Source organism: Mobula birostris, chromosome 14, assembly GCF_030028105.1.
Source record: "Mobula birostris isolate sMobBir1 chromosome 14, sMobBir1.hap1, whole genome shotgun sequence".
NCBI lineage: Eukaryota > Metazoa > Chordata > Chondrichthyes > Myliobatiformes > Myliobatidae > Mobula > Mobula birostris.
In genome coordinates, this window is record NC_092383.1 from 53,479,651 (window position 1) to 53,497,131 (window position 17,481).

The 17,481-nt window shown below is 41.7% G+C and overlaps 1 protein-coding gene across 1 annotated transcript in view; it reads left to right on the forward strand.

The window, feature by feature from the left end:
* LOC140209904 (signal peptide, CUB and EGF-like domain-containing protein 3) overlaps positions 1–17,481 on the forward strand; it is a 373,983-nt gene that overhangs the window by 227,849 nt on the left and 128,653 nt on the right. The window contains exons 5-6 of the mRNA XM_072278560.1: positions 9,139–9,264; positions 12,145–12,261. Of these exons, the coding sequence (XP_072134661.1) occupies positions 9,139–9,264; positions 12,145–12,261 (243 nt within the window). The remainder of the gene's footprint in view (positions 1–9,138; positions 9,265–12,144; positions 12,262–17,481) is intronic.

Genomic DNA, 17,481 nt, shown 5'->3' on the forward strand with positions numbered 1-17,481 from the left:
CAGCCTGAAAGTTCAGCACCCCCTCCGTCTACACACATGCTGCCTGGCCTTCTGAGTTTGTAGTATTTATGCCAGATTTCTATTATCTGTAGCTTTTGTTGTTTTGTTTACACGGTTGTTGATGGAGCCGTTTGAGGTCAGAGCTATGTGACCAGGAGGAACATTTGCTATACTTTGTTATTCACCAGTAGTTTAAATTCAATATTGAATGGTGTTTCTGCACATGACTGAGCAGCAGTAACTGGATGAAATGAGGGGAAAGAATCTAACTGGACGAGAGAATGGACATCAATCAATACCTGAAAGAAGCTTGCATTCCTAAAGAGATGGCTATCACTTATTGATATAAGAAACATTGCAGCATTGTTTATGATGGGATAAAGGCTACGATATGATCAAAGGTAAAAATCCAGTCATCATCTTACTTCATAGATAAAAGGATTAGAACATTCTTTTGAAAGGCAAAAAATCGACAGCTTCTGGAAATCTGAAGTAAAATCAGAGAATGCTGGAAATAGCCATCAGCTCGGTCAGCATCTGTAGAGAGAGAAACAGAGTTAATGTTTCAGTTGATGTTGTTTCATCAGAATGACCTTTTGATGAAAGGTCATCATTGAGTTTATTCTCATATACACAAGTACATGTGTGCACAGGTGCAATGAAAAACCTGCTTGTAGCAGCATCACAGGCGCAGGGCAGCATTCATGAGAAATCAGAAATTAAGTATAAATTTCTCATTGTTTGTGCAGGAAAACAAATTCAAGCTCAAGTTTAATTGTCATTCAACCATACGCACGAATGCAGCCAAACGGAACAACGTTCCTCTGGGTGCAAAACAAAGAACCACAGTCGTACACAACACACAGCACATAAGCACATGTAATTATGATAGCAGAAAATCATACAATTACAAAAATTAATGTAGCCCAAGATTCTGAGTGTCATGGCCTGTAGTTTCATGGGGCATGGATGTTGGCCTGGAATCCACATTTCTGCAAGAACTGCTCACAGCAGTTGCTCATATCTTGCAGTGCTGCCGCAGTTGAACGCAATCCAGCTTGTCTCTCACCGAGTGAACACTGAGGACAGCACCTAGTGGAGGGGCCAGTGGCATACAGCCAGCTCCAGCGTCTCCTTCCTCGGCAGCCACAACTGGAGTAAATGACGCCTGCTCCACACCACAACCAATCCCATGCAGCTCCCACACTAACAGTCTTGTCAAGAACGAGTGAATTGGGTTTGCAGTATTCCACATTACCAATCCCCATGCAGCTCCCACACTAACAGTCTTGTCAAGAACGAGTGAATCGGGTTTGCAGTATTCCACATTACCAATCCCCATGCAGCTCCCACACTAACAGTCTTGTCAAGAACGAGTGAATCGGGTTTGCAGTATTCCACATTACCAATCCCCATGCAGCTCCCACACTAACAGTCTTGTCAAGAACGAGTGAATCGGGTTTGCAGTATTCCACATTACCAGTCCCCATGCAGTTCCCACACTAACAGTCTTGTCAAGAACGAGTGAATCGGGTTTGCAGTATTCCACATTACCAGTCCCCATGCAGCTCCCACACTAACAGTCTTGTCAAGAACGAGTGAATCGGGTTTGCAGTATTCCACATTACCAATCCCCATGCAGATCCCACACTAACAGTCTTGTCAAGAACGAGTGAATCGGGTTTGCAGTATTCCACATTACCAATCCCCATGCAGCTCCCACACTAACAGTCTTGTCAAGAACGAATGAATCAGGTTTGCAGTATTCCACATTACAACAGGGTTTTGCAATCACCACAGAAACATCCAAGACAACCAGCCCCTCCAATGGATGAAGGACAGCTGCTGACCCCTTCTTCCCCGGGAGGCTGAAGGAAGCTGCAACAAGTCCAGCTCCACCACTGTCCAGCAGTTTGCTAAGTGGGGTGGAGCTGCAGTACTCAATCTCCTTGATAACCAGCTGTGTCTTGCGATTGTGAAAAAGATATAAAGAACTTTTAATTACGCCTTTCGTTGGACACAGAGAAGCCACTGTGTCCAAGTGCGTTGCCATCTTACCAGAAGACACAATTAAAACAATAAAAAAGCGAAGTCCATTTTAGCACAAAGTGGTCATAGTGTTGCTAAACTGTACTGAATAGGGTTTTGCTGGATGGTTCAAGAACTAAAAGATTGAAGGGAGTAGCTGTTCTTGAATTTGGTGGTGTGGGACCTCAGGCTACTGTACCTCTTGCCCGATGGTAGTTGTAAATGAAAGACCTGGTTTCATCGGCTGCGTGAGTCTAGGGAAGACAACCTCCGGCTCTGCCAAACTCGTGAGATTGAGGAGCGCTCGATCCCACTCCAAACCCCAGTTTGTGTGGATGCTGTGTCATTTACTACCCTGGTACAAATTAATGCCACGGAATAACAGACAGTACCCTGTATAGGATTAAAGGAATTATATTTATGTACCTTAACTGAAGGATTAGTAAAGAATAACAAAAAGAAAAGGGCCCATTCTAATTAAACAGTCAAATGTGCACAAGTTGGAGCTCATCTTGAGCTTCCCTGTCACTCACACATTGAGCCCTCGGTCAACGTGAAAGCACACACTACCTTCCGAATGTCGCTCGCAATCCATCTTGAACTTCCCTGTCACTCACGTGCTGAGCCCTCGGTCAACGTGAAAGCTCACACCGTCTTCCGAACATCACTCGCAATCCATCTTGAACAAACGGGTCTTCCACCGGATCATATGCTACAACCAGTTCTCCCCAGTGTCTTCTCTCTTCATCTCCTCTTGAATAAAAGCCCCAAGCCCAACCTTAGTGTCCCTCACCAGAGAAACCTCCCCTTAATCTGACCATCCTTATTGGATGGGACACATTTCTCATCATCTCTTATTTTCAACAATAACCCAAGCATAAGCTGAAAAGAAGCAGCTTGCACAGAACAGCACAAAATGAAATACATGCTGCATAACAGTAACAATATGAACCAGGGCATTGCATAAACAAATGCATGGTCCAGGGGGTGGGCATTCTTGTTGCCTTTCTGAGGCAGCTTCTCCTGTAGATACTACCAATGGTGGGGAGGGACATGCCTGTGATGTATTAAGTCAACCACTCTGCAGCTTCTTATGTTCCTCAGCATTCAGATCGTCATTCTAAACCATGCTGTAACCAGTCAGCAGTTTTTCAACAGTACATCTGGAGAAGTTTGTTAGAGTCTTCAATGACAAGCTGAATCCCTGTAACCTCCTAAGAAAGTAAAGATGCTGACACACTTTCCTTATGATTGCGACTGTGTGCTGGGCCAACAGCATGTCATTCAGTATGCAGATGTCCAGATACTTAAGGGTGCTAACTCTCTCCACCCCCGATATCCCAGTGTAGGCTGGCACCTGAAAGATTAACTCTAGAGTAACCATTGTTTGCTTCCTGATCGTGTAATAATTCTGATTAGAGATTGTGTTTGCCTGCTGGTTATTGCCTAATCTTTATATCTTCATCACTGTTCTGATTATAATCGGCATCTGTTAGTCTCTTGAGACCATGGATTTGCACCTTGGAAGGTTTCCAGGGTGCAGGCCTGGGCAAGGTTGTGTGGAGGACCAGCAGTTGCCCGTGCTGCAAGTCTCCCCTCTCCACGCCACCAATATTGTCCAAGGGAAGGGCATTAGGGCCGATACAGCTTGGCACCAGTGTCATCGCAGAGCAATGTGTGGTTAGGTGCCTTGCTCAAGGACACAACAAGCTGCCTCAGCTGAGGCTCGAACTAGTTCATGTACGCCTTAACCACTTGGCCACATGCCAACACACTACATGCATCAACTGTTCTGATTAAGATGTAAGGATTTATAATTTTATAGTCATGAGAAGAATTTTTAATGTGAAGAGTTATATTGGAGACTTCAGTGCTCAAAGTACAGAAAGAATGGCTTTAATACTTAGTACTCAAAGAGTTAAAGCAAAAATAGCATAGCTCTTCTACTAGTAGTTGCATCTGCAGTATTCGGGAGATTAAAGGGCATAAATTCTAGATTATTTCTAAGAAAGTTGCCCAAAAGATTATAAACAAAGTGTTAAACTGGGTTTCCTTTCACGAACACCGACTGATTATTTGCATATTTCTTATATTTTAGTTCATGTTTCAGAACTCCAATGCTTACAATATTTTGCTCACTTAAATCAGAATGATTGCTAAAGCTCCCCCAAATCTGGTTCCATGTGTTGTTCATTTCTCCCATAATGTCCAGAGGGTGGTGAATCTGTGCAACTCGTTGCCACGGGAGACTGTGGAGGCTGAGTCATTGGGTATATTTAAAGGGGAGGTTGATAGCTTCTAGATTAGTCAGGGCATCAAAAATTGCAGGGAGAAAGCAGGAGAATGGGGTTGAGAATGACAATAAATCAGCTGTGGAGAAGATTTGATGCGCTGAATGGCCTAATTCTGCTTCTATATCTTATGGTCTACATATTAGAACATAGAACATTACAGCAGAGTAGAGGACATTCAAGTTACCTCTCATACTGCTTCACTCCAAAGAGGGAAGGCCTAGCTCACTCTTCCTTTCCTTATACAATATGCTCTAATCCAGGCAGCAACCTGGTAAATCTCCTCTGCACCCTCCCTAAAGTTTCCACATCTTTCCTATAATGAAACAACCGAAACTGAGCACAATACCTCAAGTAACACACACAAAATGCTGGAGGAACTCAGCAGGCCAGGCAGCATCTACGGAAAAAAGTACAGTCAAAGCTTCAGGCCGAAACCCTTCCGCAGGACGGAATCACAATACCTCAAGTGTGGTCTAACCAGAGGTTTAGAGAGCTGCAACATTACCTCATGGCCCTTGGACACAATCCTTGACTAAGGATGGCCAGCACACCATATACTTTCTCAACCATCCTGTCAATTTGCACAACAACTTTGAGTGATCTATGGACATCGACACCAAGATCTCTCTGTTCCTGCCATTATTGGAGCAATGAATGTTGAGCTTAGTGTCAGAGGCATCATTCAGGCAAACTGTTCAGTCCTGCATGGTGTGGAACTGCTCGAGTACAGTATTGTTGCAGTTGTATCCATTCAGGAAAAATAGGTGAGTATTCTATCTATGTCTGACTTGCATTTTGTAGATGGTGGAGATGGAGATTTCAGGGGGTAGGCCACATATCATAGACTTCATTGTCTTTGTAGCTGTAACCTTGATGTGGCTGGTTCAACAATGCTGATAGTAAACTTTAATGCCACTTTTATTGTAGTTTTTAATGTAATTTTAATATTCCAAGGCACCTCACTGCAACATCGTTTAATAATGTTTAGCACCAGACTATTTATAGGAAATATTACGGTAGATGCCAATACATCTTGCAGCAGACGGCCAGTTAAGCTCTTGAGCTGTTGATTAATGGTGTCGTCCAAGATGATGGTGGTGGGGGATTTGTCCTTAGTGCTGCTGAATATCAAAGGCAATTACTGTGCTTCTCCTTGATGGAGGTGGTTACTTACTGGTACGTACAGAGTGCATCTGTTACTTGTCAGCCTATACCAGGGTGCTGTTCAGTCCTGTGAAGTATGGCGCTGTATCATTTTACCGATGGTGGACTAAATACTGATCAGTCATTAACTGGCTGGGTCAGATTTGAGGATAAGCTGCCCTTGGCATTTTGCATATTTTCAAATAGATGTCAGTATCACATCTGGATTGTAACAGTTTGGCTAGCAGTGTAATTCATGTTTTTCTAAAGCTTTTGGCAAAATTTGCCAGGCCAATATTTATCTCTATATCCATTGCATTTGGCCACTTTTAATGTAATGAATGAATCCATTTTGCTACATAGACATCAATACAGATTGGTTGGTGAGGATGACGTTGGATGGTTTACCTTCTCATACTTCTTCATCACCTGTTCTGGCAGGTATTATGTACTAAAGGACTCCTTATAAACTACTACAATGAAAGTACTAGCACAGTACATAAGAAGTTCTAGAATGCGAGTAATCAACGTTTACAAGTCAGGATAATGGGTGAATTGACTGGGAATTTCCCATTTATGTTGTTAGTGTGTGCTTATGGAGAAGATCGCGGTATTGGAAATGCTTTTGTTCAAGTAACTGCAATGTAGTTGGTATGCTCTATAGCCATATTGTGCTGTCCATAGAGGGAATACAGTATGAGCTTAGGAAGGGGAAGGGATAGCAATAAAAACGGTTGCCTTGTTCCGGATGGTCTTAATCTTTTTTTAGGTATTGCGGGAGCATAGCCGATTCAAGCAAGGGAGGAGTATTTCATATCCTCCTAACTTGAGCCTTACAGATGAGGAAAGACCGAGGGGATCAGAAGTTGAATCAGAAGACTTCAGACCTGGTGTCACAGTGCTATATATGTGGTGTGTTAGTTAAGATTCTGTTCATTGGTGATGTTGGTAGAAGATCTGATTTTGGTAATGTTTTTGGACATCAAACAGAGATTGATACTCTGGAGATAAAAATGGTCAGCATTTTCTAGCCCATGCCCGACTGTTAACATAACCTTGCTGTCTGAGAACTTCATCAGTTGAAGAGTTGGGAGGCATAGTCAAAGCTGAGTTTCTTATCTTCTACACAAGTACGTGTTCATGTACCAGTGCATGAGAACCACAGTGGCATCACAGGCTTAGAGCATTAGTTCACAAGAAAAACATACTGTAAATTAAACATTTTATACAGAATTACACAAGAAGGAGCACAAAAAATCCATTGTAGTGCAAAGTGGTCACAGTGTTGCTAATCTGTAGTGATTTGGGTCGTGTGAATTGATTTGGTTCAAGGCTGATGGGAAGTAACTATTCTTGAACCTGGTGGCATGGGACCTCAAGGCTCTGTACGTCCTGGCCCACGGTGGCTATGAGAAGATGGCATTGCCCAGGTGAGGGGTCCTTTAATGATAGTTGTTGCCTTCTTGATGGAGCACCTCTTGTGTGTATTACCTGTGGTGTGGAAGGATGTGCCCATGATGCAGTGCTCTGAATACATTACTCTCTGCAGCTTCTAACATTCCCACCCCATTTGAATTGCTGTGCTAGACCATGATGCAACCAGTGAAGATAATTCCAACAGTGTTGGACTGGTTGGTGACAAGCCAAATCTCCTTAACCTTCTAAGAAAGTAATGACACCAGCCACCTTCTTTGCAATTGCATCTATTGCTGGGTCCAGGACAGCCCATCCAATGTGTTAATACTAAGGAATTTAAATTTAATGTTAGTGCAACTGGGCAATTTTGAATCATTGCAGAACATTCCCCTCCATGACCTTATAAAGGAAAAGAGATCACTGGTGAAGTACCTGAGGATTTTTAGGCCATGATCACTAGCATGGCAAACCTTCAGTGGTGTTGAGTGGCTTTACGTTGAATTCCAGCAGTCTGGGTGGCTGGTGTAGACAGGACCTATCTCAGCAGTTTTCAGCAACTTCTCCCTATGGTTAATATTGGTTTCCAACTCTAATATGTCTTGCCTTGGTAATGATTATAAGAAGTTAAAAATGCCGTCAAATGATTGTGACCTCAGTAAATTCTGGAATTATGGAATTAATGGTTGTTGGAGATGGTACAGAGCAAGTTAGGCAGAGAAGAGATTTCTGAGTTTTAGGAGAATATAGAACATAGAATAGTACAGCACAGTACAGGCCCTTTGGTCCACAATGTTGTGCTGACCCTTAAACTCTACCTCCCATATAACCCCCCACCTTAAATTCCACCATATACCTGTCTAGTAGTCTCTTAAATTTCACTAGTGTGTCTGCCTCCACCACTGACTCAGCTGGAGTATTTGTCTGGAGGATAATGGGCTGACACAGTATGTGAGGGAAGATTCATATTTTTGAATTCCACTTAATCATATTTTTAAGCTTCGGTAGGTTATAATGAAATAAGGATTAAGTGTAAGAATGGAAGCAGTGTTGGACTTTGAATGATTAGTGAAAGAAACTGATGTGGGCGCAGATGGTGGGATTTAGTTCCACATCATTCATCTGAAAATTAAAATGCTTAAGGAATTCAGCGGAAAAAACTCAGAAGGAAGTGGGGATGTATCCTCACTCCTACACTAACTCGGCACACTTTATAACAAAGAACCCCCAAGAACAGTAAGTTGCAGGAAATGTCCATTTTCATTATGCAGCAAACCTTTCAAACCACATTGGATGTTGGCAGAAAGGCAGGCTAAGCTAATCACCTATTCTGTTTTACGGAATCCTGCTGTAGTTTTTAAAAACATCACAATGTTCTCTGAAAAGATTTATGGATTAGCAGCAGGATTGCCCCAGCGATGGCCGTTTTGCTGATTCAGTGTGAAATTGCCTGTTTTCATGTTTTCCATTTCAAGTTTTACATCTCAATTCAAATGATTTTAGTTGCACACTGATTATATTGTACTATTGTTAAGATCTTTACATGGATTAAAATAGAACAATAATACTAAAATTAATTCATTAAGGTGTGTAGAATTTCCCTTGTGCAGTTGCAGGAGAAAAAAGTGGTGAACAAGATGGATATGAGAAACAGTATTTTTAAGTTCCAGGGTGTTTTCTGTACAATAACTGTCCTTTTACCTACTATTGCAATTTATAAAACCTGTCTGAGTTTAGTATCATCACCAAATGTGCGACGGGTTAGCATGGAAGTTGGGTGATTGGGGCAAGGGACAACAGTACAGTAAAGTGTTGAAGATTCCTCCTGATTGGTGTTCATCAAACTCTCCTGGAAATGTGCATGCAGCTTTTGGTCATGAGTAAACAGAGAACTATTGTTGAATGTGACAGCTAGGGGCACATACATGCACAGAGATATACATGCTCAAAAGTGAGTAACCGAATGACATTTGTTACCAAAGCTTTCTAATGAAGATTACCCACTTAAGCAGTTAAGTTTGTGTAATCCTCTTAGAACTTTGTATCATCAAAACTGTGGTTTCACGAGAAAGAAATGTTGAGAAAAGCACTGCCGAGAAAAAAACAAAAGTAAAATAGTTTTTGCATTTCAATGATGATGGGCTAAGATGTTTATCATGGCTGTGTTTGTTTGTAATTCCCAGAAAAAACAATGTCATTGTTGCATTATATTTGTTCATAGCACACTGGTGGAATCCTTTTTTTATATGGTTCTTTGCAGAAGGAATGAACTGCATGAATAAAAACCATGGATGTGCTCATATCTGTCGGGAAACTCCAAAGGGAGGAATAGCCTGTGAATGCAGACCTGGATTTGAACTCACAAAGAACCAAAGGGACTGCAAGTGTAAGTTTTAACTGTTCCCTTACACTTCCTGCATCATCTGTGGCTCGGTATCACTTGTATTGCAACGTTCTCATTGGAACGTACTCAGTCACTGTAGTCTGACGAAACATTGAAGACCTTGCTAGTTGCAATCTGCCTGATGTGGGTTTAAGGTGTTCTTTCAGTGGGTCATTCAATAGATGGTTCTAGACATCTACAGCATTAAGGTCACACTTTTAACCCTAGCTTGGAAGATTGCTGTGGGGGGCTGGATTGCAGTATAGAGATGAGAGCACTGATTGTAAAATTGAGGCTGGTGATAAATATGAAAAGATAATCTACAAAGATGTATGTGTATTACATTCCAACCAATCTTACTGTACTCAAAATTCATGTGTCCAAGTGCAAAAGATCTTTGTTATGATCCTTTCAAACATTCAGTTGCTTGTTGACGTTGTGGTAAAACATATCCATGGACCTTTGTTCAATGAAAGATAAGAGCAAAAGAATTTGGGAGTGGAATTAATAAAATTACTTTGGGAAAGATAGAGATCTGTTTGATTGGATCGGATTGAATACTTTATGTATGAAGGAGAGGAGCCTATCTCTAGTCTTGCAGTAAACAGGACAGCAGCAAAGAGTCACCAAATGATACCGATCTTAAAAGGATTAATTTGTGGGATTGCATAAGCATTACCTGTACTATTTCAAGTTTGGGTTGAATGAGGTGAATCAATTGCATAGACACTAAGAAATTACTTTAATTCTAAAATTGTTGATGGTCCATAAATGGTGAAACCAGAAGAATATGAAGCCTTTTTCTGGAACTCTCGTCCTCAAGACAGGCTGAGTTGAAACGTTGAGGACTGTTAGTAAGAGATCTGGATCAAGGGGAGCGTGAATGGAATTGGAATACTGATTGTCCTTGAATCCCTAGAGGTACTCCTATTCCAGTGTAACATACATCCCCCTTAATAGCTAATGATAGCCTCAGATTCAGTTTATACAGATCTGTTTCCCAATTTTGTCCATTTTAATGGCTTTTTGCACCAGTGTTAAACTTAAGGAATAGGATAACATAGAGAAGAGAACGAACCCTTCAACATCAGATACCAAAGTAATTCAGCAAATTCTAGAATGTACCACAGGTACATGAGAGAAAAAATGAGGTGGAAGATCGTGAGGTGATTACACGGCTCCACTACTGCCCCATCCTGGTGTCTGGGTAAATTTGCCTGCATCTATTTTCCATTTATGCCAGAACCAAAGACAAATTTAACAAAGATAATCATTTTGGGTGTGAGCTCTTCTTAAATAATGATGATAGATCTGTTGCACATTCTATCCTTTAGATATTTTTAAAATATTGTTGTCATCTGGTAGATATTTGTAAAGATGATATCTGACCCTTTGGCTAATCTATACTTTGCAAAATAGCCAGCAGTCTTAATTAATAGCAGTCTTTGGGGATTGTAGAATAAGGGGAGCAAAGGAGTGTTTTTCTAAATTATGGTAACTGGGTCTTTCTAGCATGTCCTTTGATCCAATGGTCTCGGATTACTGCATTCATATTGACAGAGTAAAGCAAGATGTTCCCGGGTTTCACCGGACAGAAGCCATCTGTCTCAGAAATAACAAATTACAATCTTGGATCCCCTGCTGTGAAACTCGCTTGTATAAACAAAGTTTTAATCCAATAGTGGGACAAAAGAGAGATGGGAGTGCAGAGAGGTGAGATCAGTACAGATTCAAAAGCACGATGAGGAGTTTTAAGATGTTGTAGCCATGTAGGGGCAAACTATATTTTAAGGTTTTTCTTCCATCAGTTCATTGGACTTCACAGAGATCATACACTTAAACCTACACCATTTATGGCCCTTTTAAGGGAGAGATATACTACACGATCCCATAGGGCAAGCCACACTGCTTTTTCCTGAGATCCTTTCCTCTATAGTTCCAGTCCCTGTTAAGTTTCTCCTTCTCAGTGTAGGGCAATAAATTAAAGGCAGAGCTTTTGAAACTCTTCAAAACCTCTTGCACAGTAGGTCTTCAAATTTAGCATAGACTCCCAAACCGATTTCTTCTCTTCTGTGGACATTATCCAACCTTATCTCAATGTCTCCAACAGCTGATGGTCAGTAATGGTTGTGACATTGTTTTAAAAGCCTTAAGCCAAATCTTTTCTCCAATTCTTTTCAATGTCCCTTTGCATCAATAAAATATAAAAGTTATCAAACCTTTTACTGCACTTAAGCATTAAAAAAGGACAGAATATACCCAGAGGACGGAAACATCTCATCAAGTTTCAGCACAGTGGTGAAGTGATACCTTGCCACATGGTGCTGAGGCATTAAAGTTCCTGGTTGATGTGGGTAACTGCAGCAAAAGCTAGAACCCTTGCTGGCCACGAATATCTGTGGGGGCTCTGTATGGTTCAGGCAAAGATGATGAGGAAGGGGAAGGAAAATAATACAAATCTGGAGCTTTAAAGGCTCCAATAACTTGTTTTTAAATTGTGATTTCACCATTTCAGTGATGTGGCTTTGATCCACAGGAAATGCAAGGATAAAGAATGTTAAAGAATGGAGTTGCTCTCAAGGAGATCAATGTTCCAAGAAAATGTCTCACAAAAATTACTTGGATTGCTTTTATTTTAATTAATTGAAAATGTGCTCCAGATTATATCAGTTTTTTTTAAATAACAAGTAGTATTTTTTAAATAAAATAAACCAAAACAGACATTCCCAAGCTGGTTTGCTTCTCAACTATAAAAGGCAATATTTGTGGCCGTGGTTAGATAAGGATCTCAAAATATGTTCTTTAACACATTTGTGAGGCTGGGGGTCAGTTACTATTACTCTCCAGCACTTATCTAGACAGTAATGTATTTTCTCTCTGCAGTGACATGTAACTATGGAAACGGGGGGTGCCAGCACACGTGTGATGACACTGATCAAGGCCCGAAGTGTGGATGCCACCTGAAATTTGCCCTGCACTCAGATGGGAAAACATGTGTTGGTGAGTGGCTGGCTCAAATTGAGATGTTGCAGACAACTGCAAGAAACAGGGCCTTGGAGCTGAGCAATCTGATGTAATGACTTATGGAAATACCTTGGATTTACAATTTCATACACCATTCCCACACATAATGGGAAACAGAAATAATCAGTGAAGCCTGCCAGAAATCTGATGGCTAAGCTTGGTTGGAATCACAGATTTCAGAAGATTTTGAGGATAGAGGTGGGAGGAGGGATCATAAAGGATGATTTGATCAAGGTTGGTTTGTCCAGAACTAAGTTCGGTAAATACCGATCTAGTTTCTTTCCAAAGGATAGTCAGCCAGCAAGCAGTCATGACATGCTGTTCATTCCCACAAAAAGAAAACAAAGTAAATTAAAGAAGTATCGGGGGGGGCGGTGCTGAGGGAACTACAAGTGGAGACTCACATCTTTTGAAGCAAGGGAGACTATTTCTTCTAGGTCCTCTATTTTCATCCATTTTGGAAATTTGGAATAAGTGACAAAGAATTGCTCTAATTTTTTTTCATTTCCAAACAAGGGAATAAATCTCAGCAAAATATAGCAATCCTATTGAGTAACTTACAGTAATTTTCAGATTGTGTATTTATATTGCGCGCAGAATTACAAAGATTAATCTTTTCGAAAACCCAAATAAGCTAATCCTGATTTTGCATGTCCGTTCCAATACAGAGCATATGTACATTTGAGGGTGAATCCTGGATCTATTGAATGCATTGTCATCGGCCTTGACCCCCATTAACTTTGAGCCTAGCTCTATGTAAACATTTATTCAGTGTAGTTTAACATCATCCCTTTCAACATTTGTGCTGGAAAAACCTTTTACACTTAAAGTCTGTGCTGATGCATTTTATTTAGCAGCATGATTAACTTGTTGTGCATTTAGAAATCCAAAAGCAAACTGCTTTTGTATATTAATATAGAAATATTAATAGGTCAGGCAAGTCTGCATCAGTAGCTCTGAATCAGAGAAGAAAAACATGAAAGAGTAAATATCCAAGCCATATATATATATATATATATATATATATATATATATATATATATATGTATCTCATACTACAACATGCTGAAGATATAATGATAGGTATTGGCTGGTTGAATTTCAGAATAAAAGACAACAAACACTAAATGCTGATGCTTCAGCATGAGTCATAACTCTGGAATTCTGTCCCTAACCTCTATCACCATCTGGCACCTAATGTAGCAGCTTCCTGCAAAACTACTCCTTCAACCATGTATCCAGCTTAGTATCTCCTGTAGGGCTTCGGTGTCAGTATCGTATTTGGTAAAACCTATGCAATATGACTTTGGGACATTTTATTAAGTGGAGCATTTGAGTTGTGGCTATCAGCTTCCGGGGGGGTGGGGGGGTGGGGGGGGGTGAATTGATCCAAATATTTATCTGCACAATTGCAAGTCTGTTGAAAGATTACTGTACTATGCACCAGCTTTTGTTTTCATCATGGGCCACCGATTGTCCATCCTTGAATAATATACCAGGACTGATCAGCATGGAAGAGATTGGGAAATTGGTGAGGATTCCACAGGTTAAGATATTGAACCTGAAATAGACTCATACTCAGAAATTGGGGTTTTAGGACACAGGAGGTAGAGTTTCAGAGACTGGGTCTTTCACCGGAGTTCTCAGAGGTTGGGGCCTTCCAGGAGAGAAAGGGAGTGCCAACTGGAAGCAAGTATGTGTGTCCAGAGACCAGGACATTTGAGAACGCCAGTAAGTTTAAAAAAAAACACAGGAAAGGAGATCCATGCATCTTTTGGTGCTGGACTGGGACCTATTCCAGGAGGCCCCTTTAAAAGTGCTGCTACTGGTTAAGGAGATTCCAGGAATATTCCAGCAAAAGTTGCTCCATGAAACAATATAACAAGCTCCCAAATAAGTGTAATTAAAAGTAACATTAACACCACACAACTTCACAGATACTGCAGAATTTTTTTTAAGATAAATTGAGGTGAAAAATTGAGTAGTACAAGTGATTGAAATGGGAAACCTTTGCTTCAGGGCAAGGGTTGGCAAAGGATGGGAGTTGAATCATAGAGCAGGAAAACATGCCTTCATCCCGGCTTGTCTATGCTGAACAAGTCACCTAACCGAGCTCGTCCCATTTGTCTGCATTTGGCTTATATCCCTCTAAAGGTTTTCTATCCATGTACCTGTCCAAATGCATTTTAAATATTGCAATTGTACCTGTCTCTATTACTTCCTCGTTCCAAGTAGTCACCACCTTCAGGTTCAGAATCAGTAATTACCCCTCAACCATCAGGCTCTTGAACCAAAGGGGATAAGTTCACTCAACTTCACTTGCCCCATCATTGAAACGTTCACACAACTTATGGACTCATTTTCAAGGACTCTTCATCTCATGTTATTGATAATTATTGCTTATTTATTTATTATTATTATTTCTTTCTTTTTGTATTTGAAGTTTGTTGTCTTTTGCACACTGGTTGAATCCCAGGTTGGTGCAGTCTTAAATTGATTCTATTATGGCTATTAATCTGTTATGGATTTATTGAGTATGACCTCATGAAAATGAAGGGTTGTATATGGTGACATATATATATTCTTTGACAATAAATTTACCTTGAACTTTTGACCTTCTCTGCAGCAAATGTTGTCACTTAAGTCCCTTTTAAATCCCCGTCACGTCGCCTTAAAACTGTGCCTTCTAACCTTGGACATAGCAGTTCTGTGGGAAAGGCTGTAGCTATTCCCATTATCTGTCCCCCTCATGATTCAATAAACCATTGAAAGGTCTGCTCTGAGCACCTAGGCTCCAGGGAAAAATGTCCTGCCTAATCCAACTTCGTACTTCTCAAACACTCCAGTCCTGGTAACATTCTTGCAAATGATTTTTGGGGTTTATAATTTACAGTATACTTTATACTTTATTGTCACCAAACAATTGGTACTAGAACGTACAATCATCACAGCGATATTTGATTCTGCGCTTCCCACTCCCTGGATTATTAAAAATAGTTAAAATTGGTAAATATTAAAAATTTAAATTACAAATCATAAATAGAAAATAGAAAAATGGAAAGTAAGGTGGTGCAAAAAAACCGAGAGGCAGGTCCGGATATTTGGAGGGTACGGCCCAGATCCGGGTCAGGGTCCGTTCAGCAGTCTTATCACAGTTGGAAAGAAGCTGTTCCCAAATCTGGCTGTACGAGTCTTCAAGCTCCTGAGCCTTCTCCCGGAGGGAAGAGAGACGAAAAGTGTGTTGGCTGGGTGGGTTGTGTCCTTGATTATCCTGGCAGCACTGCTCCAACAGCGTGCGGTGTAAAGTGAGTCCACGGATGGAAGATTGGTTTGTGTGATGTGCTGCGCCGTGTTCACAATCTTCTGCAGCTTCTTTCGGTCTTGGACAGGACAACTTCCATACCAGGTTGTGATGCGCCCTAGAAGAATGCTTTCTACGGTGCATCTATAAAAATTAGTGAGGGTTTTAGGGGACAGGCCAAATTTCTTTAGCTTTCTCAGGAAGTAAAGGCGCTGGTGTGCCTTCTTGGCAGTGAACTCTGCTTGGTTGGACCAAGTCAGGTCATTTGTGATATTGACCCCGAGGAACTTAAAGCTTTGACCTGTTCCACTTGTGCACCACCGATGTAAATTGGGTCATGCGGTCCGCTACTCCTTCTGAAGTCAACAACCAATTCCTTCGTCTTGCTGACGTTGAGGGATAGATTATTGTCTTCGCACCATGCCACCAGGTTCTTAATTTCTTCTTTGAACTCAAACTCATCATTACCCAAGATACGGCCTACAATTGTTGTGTCATCAGCAAACTTATATTTCGAGTTGGATGGAAACTTGGCAACACAATCATGGGTGTACAGTGAGTTCAGCAGGGGACTGAGTACACAGCCTTGTGGGGCACTGGTGCTCAGAGTGATCGTAGAGGGGAGCTTGTTCCCTATTTTTACAGCCTGGGTCCTGTCTGTGAGGAAGTTGAAGATCCAGCTGCAGATCTGAGTGCTAAGACCCAGGTTCCGGAGCTTAGGAATCAGCTTATTTGGAATGTTGGTATTAAAGGCAGAGCTGTAGTCAAAGAAAAGGAGCCTTACGTATGCGTCTTCATTCTCCAGGTGCTCTAAGGAGGAATGTAAGGCCAGGGAGATGGCATCTGCCATTGACCTGTTGCTCTGGTAGGCGAATTGCAAAGCGTCGAGGTTGACCAGTAGGCTGTGGTTGATGTGTGCCATAACCAATCTCTCGAAGCACTTCATAGCAATTGATGTCAGTGCCACAGGTCGATAGTCATTCAGGCATGCCACCTTGCTCTCCTTCGGCACTGGGATTATCGTTGCCTTCTTAAAACACGAGGGGATCTTAGACTGAAGCAAGGAGCAGTTGAAGATGTCAGCAAACACTCCAGCAAGCTTGCTTGCACAGGCCCGGAGAACTCGTCTAGGGACGCCATCTGGGCCTGTCGCCTTCCTTGGATTTATCTTCAGGAAGGCCCTTCTAACGTCCTCCTCGGTGACGATGAATCTCGATGCCACCAGGCCCGGTTCATCCGGAGGGAGTGGGACTCTCCTCTTCTGTGCGAATCTTGCGTAGAATACATTAAGTTCGTCAGGAAGAGAAGCGCCACAGTTATTGATATTCCCAGCCTTTTCTTTGCGCCCAGTGATCTCATTTAGATCCTGCCATAGTCTACTGGCATCCCTTTGGTTAGCCTGGGCTTCCAACTTGGCTCGATATTGCCTCTTGGCGCCCTTAATGGCTTTCTGGAGTTCACGCCTGGATTCCGTGTAGCGACTGGTATCCCCGCACCTAAAAGCCACAGCTCTAGCCTTTAAAAGGGACTTGACCTCATAATTCATCCAAGGTTTCCGGTTAGGGAATACACAGATCATCTTGCAAGACACACAGTCCTCCGTGCATTTCCAAATAATGTCCGTGACAGCTGAGGCATACTCATTGAGGTTAGCTGCCGAGTCCTTGAATACTAACCAGTCCACCGATTCAAAGCAGTCACGGAGGACCTCATCCGTTTCCTCCATCCAAGGCGACACTACTTTTGACACCGTGAGCTCCCGCTTCAGTTTCTGTTTGTAAGCCGGGAGGAGGAGTACGGCCTGATGGTCCGATTTTCCGATGTGAGGTTGTGGGACGGAACGAACGATAGGCATTCTTGACTGCTGTGTAACAGTGGTCATGTATATCCCGGCC